Below are 11,317 nucleotides of genomic sequence, written 5' to 3'. Positions count from 1 at the left end.
CAGAGCTGTAGAAATAAAGATATAAAAATCACAAAATCACTTATCCCCTTATCCCACCAACACCCACTTAGCGCTTGATCTTCACCCTATATATATATTATATATATATATATATATATATATATATATATATATATATATATATATATATATATATATATATTCGTGAATTAATTTGTGTAGTCAGATGTGTGAGTTGACTTTAATAACAATAAACATTATATATATATATATATATATATATATATATATATATATATATATATATATATATATATATATATATATATATATATATAGTGGTAGGATCAAGGGGAAGTAATCAATCGGGTAAGCAAAAAAATTTTTTTTTCGTTTTTTGAAAAAACTTTGTTCACGAACATTATAGATTGGATGAAAATATGAACATTTAATATAGACTCTTTATGATAAATGTTTTTATTTTGGCGGGAAAACGCTCGACGAAGTAATATAACAATTATCGTGTTTTCGACGAAGTATATATATATATATGTCCTATCTTAGAAAAGGGTCTCCTTACACACTAAGCAGTTGACCCTTTGGTGATTATAAATTGTTTATTGCTTTATAACTATCTTAGCTAGATAAAAACTAAAATGTTGCAAAGCCTATTGATTATCCTATATATGATTAATAATAATGAGATCGTATGAAAAAGTGGACAAAGTGGGTTAAATTGGAAGATAATGTTCAAAACTATGTGTTTTCCATGAAAATTGTAGAGGGAAGTAGTGGAAATCAAAATAAAAATAGAGTGTTTGGTTCATGAGATTCGATGGTATTTGCATTTTAAATCTTTCAAAATTCCATGTTTGGTTTGAGTTTTTAAAATACATGAGAATTCAAAATCCCATGAATAAAGGGGAGTAATTCGTACACCACCTGTTTTTAGCCGTACACCATCAAATGTACTTTACAGTGTTATGTACGGCTAAAAACAGGTGGTCTACTAAATGATTTTAAAATCCTCTCAACCTACGAGGGATTTGAAATCCCAATACAGAAGTCGTGGTCCATAAACACCTCTTTATTCTTCTTCCACATATATTACCTCCATAAAAACACTGTTTAGCTCAATTCTTCTTCTTCTTCTTCTTCATTTTTCGCTACTCTCTGTAGCTGCAACCCAGAAAAACAACTACAAAAATTAAATTAGGACAAGTCGCAATAAATTCTTCTTCTTCTTCTTCTTCATATTCTCCCTACTCACTGTAGCTCAAGGTTGAAAAATATCAAGAAATCATCTTCGCATCAAACGAATCCGTAACATCGGTAAGATTAACCAGTTACAATATTTTGTTGATAATATGTTTTTGTATTTTAATACCATAATTATCATTATTTTAGGTATATAATGAAAATTAGGCATTTGCAAAAAAATTAGGTTTCTTCCTCATGAAGATAAGTATATAAATTAGGGTTCATACTCTTTGAATATGAAATTAGTCAATCGTACTTATTTTAAAACCCATGGAAATTTGATTGTACCATTTTCATGGCGTCTACTTATTTTTATTTTTATTTTTAAACTTTTTCCTAGGCCGGAGGTCCTCTCGGAAGCAATCTCTTTATCCGTCGAATAGAGAGAGGTATGACTTTCTCTACTTTTGAGAGTGTTTCACTCTGGGTGGAGAAATGACTTGTCTTTATTCTCGGATAGGGGAAGGATTGTCTACATCTCACCTCCCATACACCACTCATGTGGTATTGGGTTTTGTTGTTGTTGTTGTTGTTGTTGTAGTCAATCGTACTTATTTGAATCTGAAATTAGCACCGTGAAGTAGGAAGAATGAAATTTCTTTGTTTTAGCAATAGGGAAATTGTTTGCTTTCTTAAAGAAACAATTTTGTCTATGGAAATGAAGTCTGTATTTTGCTGACGTACTTTGGATATTTGGATCAAACAAATCGTTTGCTTTTGGTGACTTATTTGAATCTGAAATTAGCATCATGAAGTAAGAAGAATGAAATTTCTATGTTTTAGTAATAGGGAATTTGTTTACTTTCTTATAGAAACTATTTTGTCTATGGAAATGAATTGACGTACTTTGGATAGTTGGATCAAACAAATTCTTTGCTTTGTTATAGAAAATACTTTGGTCTGAACTTAGGGCAGAAGTAGAAATGTTTCTTGAGGTACTTTGGAAATGAAGTGTGGATTTGGCTTTGTTGTTAGAAATCCTATGAATAAAAGTTTGAACCAAACATGTAATGGATATGAAAATTGTTTTGTTAATTGTTCAATAAATATTTTTGTGAAAAATGTGATTCTTAAGGCTAGGCTTTATTCGAAAGTTTATTTATTTATTTATTTACTCTTTTTTTTTTTTTTTTTTTTTTTTTTTTTTTTTTTTGCAATTTACGTTAGTGAAAGAAGGTAGAATGACACTACGATAGAGTGGGTTGTTTCCGCATCGGTCTGTTGGTAGTCATTAATGGCTTGCACCAATTCAGTGTCTTTTATGTTTGAGTTTTGTTGTTTTTAGAATATTTTTGAGGTAGCTTCAAAAGGGTGTTACTTCAATCCTTTAATATGTTGGGTGAGTATTATTCTTTTACTAGATACAAATGCGTATCTGATTCAGATTCATAATTTACAGTGTTCAAAGCCCAACAATGGATTTGGTACACCATACCACAAGTGATGGTGCCGCAGAGGATAGAATCTTCGACTTACCAGATGACATCATTTATCGCATTCTATCTTTCCTTGACATGAAATACGCGGTTCAGACTAGTTTATTATCTCGGAGATGGAAGCATGCATGGAAATCAATGCCCAATGTTATCTTGAGTAATCACAATTACAATAGCAGAAAAATGTTTGCCAACTTTGTGCACGAGGCATTATCTCGCCGCGACAATCAAACGGAAGTTTCTGCACTTGATCTCAATATCTCAGGAGACACCGAACAGTCGTTTGTTAAACCTATTGTAAAATACGCGTACTTGCATAATGTTACAAAACTGACTATGATATGGTGTAGTGATTATTATAGTGAGCTCCCACGTGTTCTTTTCAGTTCTCCAACACTTAAACATCTCACACTTGGTAATCGATCTCAGCGTCGCGTGAAGTTCTGGAAGCATCAAACATTATTGTCAAAGTCATCTTGGTATTTTCCGGATTCTTGGGAATTACCGGCTCTAGAAACTTTGAATTTGAGTAATTTGTGTTTCGATTTTCTTGGAAATAAAAATGTCAATATGTTTTCCAAATGCAAAAACTTAAAGGATCTCGTTTTGCATCGACTCGAGTACAGGCCGTTGGAGACGTTCAACGTTTGCGCTCCACAACTGATTAATCTCACAATTACGGATTTTAACTCTTTTCCAAAGGTTTTTAACGTGGTTGCTCCTCAACTTAAGAATATGACTGCATCAGTTACCTCATATTTTTCGTTGGGTAGACCTACGGTTCTACCGTTGTTTACAGAGGGTTTTAATTATCTAGAGAAAGTTAGCCTCTCTTTTGGAAGTGGTGACAAAGAGAAGACACATGGTTCCCAGATACTTGATTTATTCCCTATATTTTGCAATGCTAAACTTCTAATCCTTGATGTGAACATCATTGAGGTATACGAATACGCGTTACATTATTGCATATGTTATTCTTAAAGTATATTTCATTGTTAAACAATTTTCTTTAAGTCTTATTTAATTTTCCCTGAGTTGTTCAAATCTCATTTGAAGCATATCTTGGGATGACTAGGGGACAGAGTCTGAAACGTAACGGGATATCCGGATAAGCTTTGTATATCTTAGTTAATAATACTCCCTTCCCCAGCAGCCTCAAGCCCTGAGTTATAGCTGATAGGAAAATCGGCGAGTAGGAAGATAAGGCCCGTTGGAGTTTATGGTAGGATGTTATTTTTTGATTAAAATTAAAATTAAATTTATGTTTTCAACCCTTGAAATTTATGGTTTATACCCCTGAGGGGTCGTGTAAATTGAATTGTTGAGGGGGGAGTGGTGTAAATTTGTAGTGTGAAAACAATTTGTGAAACGACAGAAAATTTGCCTAGAACGACCCTCAATCCCACGAGTTTTAGTAGATAGGGATAAACAAAAACACCATTTGAGATTCTATGAAAATTGTATTTATGCGAAACTTGAAGGAAGTAACAGGGGAAAATAGATTATATGTTTAGAATTAATAAAGTTAACTAGATCCTACCTCATTACAATTTGGACAAATTGCTTACTGATTGTCTGCATTACTTAGATGCTTACTCTGCATTAGCTATACCTAGTTAAAACAATCTCTATGCACTATGTTGATGATTATTTAAGCTTAGAAAACCCCTCATTGAACTTGCTTGTAATTCTTCCATTTATTCCTGATATATTTCACAAAACATTGAATTTTCTTGAAAGTCTTAATCATTTGTTGATAATGGTTTCTTTTATTTATTATTGCATCTTATGCTTTTGAGTATGTAATATTAAAGTTTCTATGTTCTTACCTATATGTATCTGTTTGTATATCATGTACAAAGAGGCTCTCAATGTGCATGGATCGAATCATACATGAACGTGGCCCGTTCATTAATTTGAAGTGTTTGAAGATAAATACGATGCCGCACGAGCAATATGAGCCTATAGCAACAATTCTTGTTCAAGTAAATAACTACTTGCTTCACAACTCTCTAAGTGCTACAACTTCCATCGGCGATTTTCCCCAGGTAGTTTCACGGTTGTACAATCTATATATTTACATTGCATTTTTGTTCATTTATTTTAAGAATTTGGTTGTACAATCTATATACTATTAATCATTTGTTAATTAATAGTATATCTTTCAGACTCATATTTCTATCATTTTTCGATAGTTCCACTGCTCTAATGTACTTCCATGAATCTTTATGCTCTATCTAATGCCACGTGCCCACGTTGTAAGTCTTGGTTTATCGTCTAGATGTCAAGTTTACTTTTTCAAAGCTAAAATTTTTTTTGGAGAATATTTTTTGGAAATATGTAACGAGTGTCGAATGAGCATTTTTTTTCGTAGAAGTATACCCTTTTTTTAATAGGCAGTCTTTTTTTTTTTTTTTTTGAAGGTGCCACAGAAGAGATCAAGGCAGCAGCTACTAACAGAATTGCTAATAAGGTTGCTGGAAATATGCAACCACAGACTATGCTTTTAGAAAAAAAGGATGTTAGAAGCAAAAATACAAATGCAAGATCAACCTATTTGCACGAATGAATGCAGATCTACAAGTGCAAAATCAAGTTATTGTATAGCAGCAGCAGGCAAAAATACAAATGCAAGATCAACTATTTCCTCTTGACTGTGTCGTCCGAAGTTTAATGTAAATGTTTTTGTTGAAGTTTCTGACTATCAATGCTTTTGTTTAATGTGTAGTCTTGATTGATTTGGTGTATATAGGACTTATGTTGATCTAATGATTGTAGTTCCATCGTAATTTTCATGTACATTTCGTGTTCTAGATCAGAACATGGGTGTGTAAAAGCTCAGCATAAAATTCAAGTCAAGTGTTTAATGTTCAAAAATAGACAACTACGTACAAGTTCAATCACGAGTTCTTAAGTTTAATGATTCAAATTCAAAACTAATCAGCAGGTCTTTCAAAGTTACTTTTGCTGTAATATATAGTAGGCTTGTAGCAAACTTTTGTATCTCTATCACGACACTTGTAACTTCAATATACAATCTATTAATATAATATATAATATATCTGTCAAAAGAAAAGGAAGTCATATAGAAAATACATAAATACTACTATTAGCACTACATATAAAATAATGTTATAATTCAGTAGGCTTATAACTACCTTTAGTGGTTTGATTCTTGATGTTATAATTCAGTAGGCTTATAACTACCTTTAGTGGTTTGATTCTTGATTAAGAATGCTAATAATGAAGTGTAAGAACAAAGATGATAATGGAGAGAAAGAAAGAAACACTTTGTAAGTGTGTGAAAATGGTTCAAGTTTAATGCTTGCATTCATGGCTATTTATAGCAAAAATATCACAAGTTTAGGTAATACAATAATATTACTTTTGTGTATCAATAATTGACTATCCATTTATATATATATATATATATATATATATATATATATATATATATATATATATATATATATATATATATATATATATATATATATATATATATATATATTATAACACTCCCCCTTGGATAGCAATTTTGTTTGTTGAAGATCAACTGTAAGTTACTGCCTCGTTAAAAACCTTGCTAAAGAAAACCCAGTGGGAAAAAACTTTAGCTAAGGGAAAAAGAGTGCAGCATGGAGTTGACTCCCCCTCAAGTAGACATCGCTTCAGTTGTTACATCTTTTAAACATGTCTCATACCAATGTTATGAACGTGTGTTCTGAAAATAGCAGTTGGAAGTGCTTTCGTGAAAAGATCAGCAGAGTTTTTGCTGGATTGAACATATCTCATTTCAATCTCGTTGTCCTTAATGAGATTTTGAGTGTATGAGAAGAATCTAGGAGGTATGTGTTTGGTTCGGTCACTTTTGATATACCCTTCTTTCATCTGTGCTATGCAAGCTGCATTATCTTCATAGATAATTGTTGGACTTTTATCGCGTTCTAGTCCACAAGAATCAGTAATGATTTGTGTCATTGATCTCAACCAAAAACATTCCCGAGTAGCTTCATGTAATGCAATCACTTCGGCATGATTTGATGATGTAGCAACAAGTGTTTGTTTTTGAGAACGCCATGATATTGCAGTACCTCCATTTAGAAATACATATCCAGTTTGAGATTTAGCTTTATGTGGATCAGATAAATAACCTGCATCAGCATAACCAACCAAATCTTGTTTTGATTCGTTAGAATAAAATAATCCTAAATCAGTAGTTCCTCGAAGGTATAGAAATATGTGTTTGATCCCATTCCAATGTCTTTTGGTAGGAGCAGAGCTGAACCTTGCCAACAAATTAACTGCAAAAGAAATGTCAGGTCTTGTACAATTTGTAAGATACATAAGAGCTCCAATTGCACTAAGATATGGTACTTCTGGTCCAAGAATATCTTCATGATCTTCACATGGACGAAATGAATCAGTTTCAACATTGAGTGATCTAACAACCATAGGAGTACTTAATGGTTTTGCCTTGTCCATATTGAAACGTTTCAGAATCTTTTCAGTATATGTTGTTTGATGTACAAGTAAACCATTAGGCATATGCTCAATTTGTAAACCAAGGCAATACTTGGTTTTTCCGAGATCTTTCATTTCAAATTCTTTCTTTAGAAGTTGAATGGCTTCATGGATCTCTTTATTTGTACCTATGATGTTAAGATCATCAACATAAACAGCTATGATCACATATCCGGATGTTGTTTTCTTAATGAAAACACAAGGACAAGTAAGGTTATTTGTATACCCTTTGCTTATCAAGTAATCACTTAATCGGTTATACCACATACGTCCCGATTGTTTTAACCCATATAAAGATCTTTGTAATTTAATCGAATACATTTCTTTGGGTTTTGCATTTGATGCTTCTGGTACCTTAAATCCTTCAGGTATCTTCATATATATATCACTATCAAGTGATCCATATAGATAAGCAGTCACAACATCCATGAGATGCATTTCTAAATTTTTAGAAACTGTCAGGCTGATTAAGTATCTAAAAGTAATTGCATCCATAACAGGGGAATAAGTTTCTTCATAATCAATTCCCGGTCTTTGAGAAAAACCTTGAGCTACAAGTCTAGCTTTATACCTTGTAACTTCATTTTTTTCATTTCTTTTTCGGACAAAAATCCATCTGTATCCTACAGGTTTCACATCTTTAGGAGTGAGAATGATGGATCCGAAAACTTTTCTTTTATTGAGTGATTCTAATTCAGCTCGTATTGTTTCTTTCCATTGAGCCCAATCATGTCTATTTTGACATTCAACCATAGATGTTTGTAATAACCCGACTTTTTCCGTTTACTTTTCGTTGAGAACTTAACAACCGTTGCTTAAAACTTACAATTTTGTATGTATTTTTTTTAAATATACTATTATTAATATTGGTTATATTTTATTTTTTTAAAACACTACAGTTAGTGAAAACGAGAAAAATATATTTTAAGACAACAAAACGTATGATTATTAATTTTAATAGTTATTATGTTATATAATAATTGAGTTTTAAAAATCAACTGTATTAATTAGGATATTCTTAAACTAAACGCGAGAAAATTAGTTTAAACATTCATGTTTTCAGTATCTAATTTAAAAATATAATAAATAAGTATTTTATGAAACACATCAACTAAGTATAACGTCAAGATTCTAAAAGGTTTTGAACAATATATAAATGTATTTTTTTAAATACAAAATAAATCAATTAAGTAAATCATATTAAAGTAAAATACATTGGGTTTTAGATAACGGATAAGAATTTAATAGAACCCGTGACCATACAGTTAAAAAATTGTGACATCTATAATTATAATTGCAAATAGATATAATACCCCTGTTTATCAAATTATTACACCCGTGATATCTTATAACTACCCGTGACTACTACAGTTTAAACCGTGACTTCCCTTTTCTACTTATATTTCTGATCTAGATTCATTTCACCAAACAAACACACATACGTATCTATCTTATTCTCTTATCAAGAACACCCATTACTATTCATCATCATCATCAATCTTTCATCCTCAAGAACACCTTCAATAATCACTTGATCATAAAATCGTTTACATATTCGGACTCCTCTCGAAGAGCTCTACACATCTATACCAATAATTTCTTGATTAGGGTAAGTTTCAAAAACTCTAATTTTTGGGTTTTCATGTTTTTGTTACATTTTAGGGTAGATATAGTGTCTAGTGCTCAAGTCCTTGTATGTATGCATGATAGTATTCGTTAATTTGATCGTTTGATGACTTTTTGATGAATCACAAATTTGTTTTGTGTGAGGTCAGAAACTTAAACTTGTTGAATGTATAATATTATGAGATAATCAGAATCCTCTTGAAAAACTAATAAGTTTGGGCTTTGGAATTTTGAATTTTCGTTACCGTATGCTCATGTTATGCTTAATTGAAGTTTTAACTCTTTTTTATGAATGATCACGTTTTTGAATAATATGCTACTGATATGAACATGATATTTTCAGTTTATGAAATAATTATAAATGAAATCCTTGTGAAAAATTAATAAGTTTGCTCTTTTGAATCGCATATTTTCGCTATGTATAACTCAAGTTATGATCAATTGAATTATCTTTGTGTTTTATGCATTAATCTGAAAACTGGTATTGATTGGTGATGAATTGGTTTATGTATGTTACATGGTTGAAAATACAAGTGAAAAACACTCAAGATAGACTCGGATATCATGTTAATTGGATTTTTAAAACTCCCGTTATGCTTAATTGATTATTAGACCCGACTTTTGTTGATCAACGTTTTAAACAGATGAAAAACGCCATTTAAATTGATTTCTGGATTATGAGCTGAGGATTTTTGAAAATTATATGATTAGTACTTCACTTTTCATGTAGAGTATGCATGCTAATTGTTCCTAGATGTTCGGTTATATGCGTTCGAATATGACCTCCTGAAACGAATTGAATCTGTCCAAAATTTTTTTCAGCGAATGACATAACTTGATTTGTAGATGGACTTAGGACTTTTGCTTCTGGTATGTGGTTATTTACATGTTCTTGCACATATGTCATTTGTATGTTAGCTTCTGAAACCGTTGTTTGCTATGCGTTATATGTGTTACAAAACAATATGTCTAAATTCTCTCCAAATCAGGAAGTCCGTAGTATTTTGTAAAACTGTACGAATTGGCTATATGAATTGCTTAGATTTATTTACCAGTGATTATTTGAGATGTTTGTGGCCATCTCCAATTGGCCGTTCGTCGTTTTCATTTTTCTAGAATAAAAGGCAGAATTTACAAAACTTGCGCGCGCTGAAAATTTTCTGAAAAACTGTCAGGCGCATTTGAGACTGCTGCGATTTTTCTATTATGACTTAGAGTCTGATCTCTGGATATATTTTAGGACTTTGAGTTACGGAGATTTTGGCGTGTATTTTAAGTCAAACGGACCTGTACTTATTTTTATAAAAATTCTGGAAGTTGACTACATTATTTAAGCTAAATATTATGTGCAATTGACTTTGTTTGACCAAATGGGTTTAATGGGTCAAAATGGGTAACGATCAGTGTAGAAAATTCCCAAACGTCGATTTAAGTAAGTTTAAAGGTTGTGGTGTTTAAAAAATAAGTTGTGGCATGTTTTGGTCAAAATGGGTGTTTATGATCCATTTGGGTCATACGAGGCTACTTTGACCCATATGCGAAATTTTGAGAACCAAAGGTATGTAACACATCCCGTATATTGATTTAAGTATGTTTGCATGTTTTGGTGCTTTAAAAATGAGTTTGGGTCAAATTTGGTTTAAAGAAAGTTTTATGACTCATTCGGGTCAAACGTGCATAAATTGACCCATATGCATAATTTTGGAAAACGAAAGTCACCAACACATCTAAAATGTCATTTTTGAGCTGTGATAAAAATTTGGTTAAGTCAGGTCAGCCGGATTCAAATTTGGATCGCTAACCGAAAATTTTAGTATTTTAACAAAATTGTCAAAATGACTCTCGGACCTACTTTGAGGACTCGCAAGTTGAAATCAGTTAAGTTTAGATAAAAACTATTATTTGGTATTGAAAGTATTTGCGACAAACTTTAAAACGATATATTATTTGTATAATTTTGTTGAGTCTAAACAGGTATAAAACAAGCGAGAAAATGGGCAATCGTTGCTGATTTTGAACACTTAAAATTTTATCAGCATTTTATGTTTCGGGAGACTGTTTTCGCGAGGTCATAACTTTAAAACCATAACTCCGTTTTTGTCAAATAAACTGTCTATAGAAAGGTGGGATGACATACTTTCCAATGGTCACAACCTAAGGTATTATATCAAATTTGGTGGGACCCGGAATCAGCTGCAAAATACTAAAAAATACATATATGTAAATAATATAAATTTTTCTAAGTAAAAATGAATAACTTAAGTTTGACCTATGTTTGACTACTTGACCTACTTGTGTAATTTTATGCGGTTGTTGACTTGTGTTAATCATGTTGACTGTGTTTGACTTGCGTTCGACTTACATTTGACTTACTTTGACTTGCGTTGACTTTTGTTGACTTTTGCTAAATTTTGCTAAATTTATGAGTCGGACTTGAGCAATAGGACTATACGAACCCTATGACCTGACCTAGCTTGTTAGACATTTATTAACCAACATATATTCTTTAG

The 11,317-nt window shown here is 31.7% G+C and overlaps 1 protein-coding gene across 2 annotated transcripts; it reads left to right on the top strand.

The window, feature by feature from the left end:
* Window positions 1-1,047: 1,047 nt before the first annotated feature.
* LOC139840317 (F-box/LRR-repeat protein At3g26922-like) lies at window positions 1,048-5,511 on the top strand. 2 transcript variants are annotated; one of them, XR_011757342.1, is made up of 5 exons: window positions 1,048-1,293; window positions 2,621-3,596; window positions 4,520-4,705; window positions 4,826-4,915; window positions 5,081-5,186. XR_011757342.1 is itself a non-coding variant. In XM_071830584.1 (4 exons), the coding sequence occupies exons 2-4, from the start codon at window positions 2,637-2,639 to the stop codon at window positions 5,165-5,167; spliced, it is 1,233 nt and encodes a 410-aa protein (XP_071686685.1). In that variant the 5' UTR covers window positions 1,050-1,293; window positions 2,621-2,636; the 3' UTR covers window positions 5,168-5,511. The 2 variants fall into 2 exon arrangements, 1 of the variants encoding a protein (XP_071686685.1); XM_071830584.1 differs by lacking the exon at window positions 4,826-4,915 and having other exon boundaries at window positions 1,050-1,293; window positions 5,081-5,511.
* The last annotated feature ends 5,806 nt before the right edge of the window (window positions 5,512-11,317 follow it).

This window comes from Rutidosis leptorrhynchoides, chromosome 4 (assembly GCF_046630445.1).
Source record: "Rutidosis leptorrhynchoides isolate AG116_Rl617_1_P2 chromosome 4, CSIRO_AGI_Rlap_v1, whole genome shotgun sequence".
NCBI lineage: Eukaryota > Viridiplantae > Streptophyta > Magnoliopsida > Asterales > Asteraceae > Rutidosis > Rutidosis leptorrhynchoides.
The sequence above is the reverse complement of the archived record's forward strand: the minus strand, read 5'-3'. Positions and strand labels throughout refer to the sequence as shown.

What these genes read in the sequence shown, in the direction of transcription:
- LOC139840317 (XM_071830584.1), top strand. Translation starts at nt 2,637, where the DNA reads ATGGATTTGGTACACCATACCACAAGTGATGGTGCCGCAGAGGATAGA. An exon ending in TTGATGTGAACATCATTGAG is followed by an intron (nt 3,597 to 4,519) that starts GTATACGAATAC and finishes TCATGTACAAAG; the next exon opens with AGGCTCTCAATGTGCATGGA. An exon ending in CCATCGGCGATTTTCCCCAG is followed by an intron (nt 4,706 to 5,080) that starts GTAGTTTCACGG and finishes TTTTTTTTGAAG; the next exon opens with GTGCCACAGAAGAGATCAAG.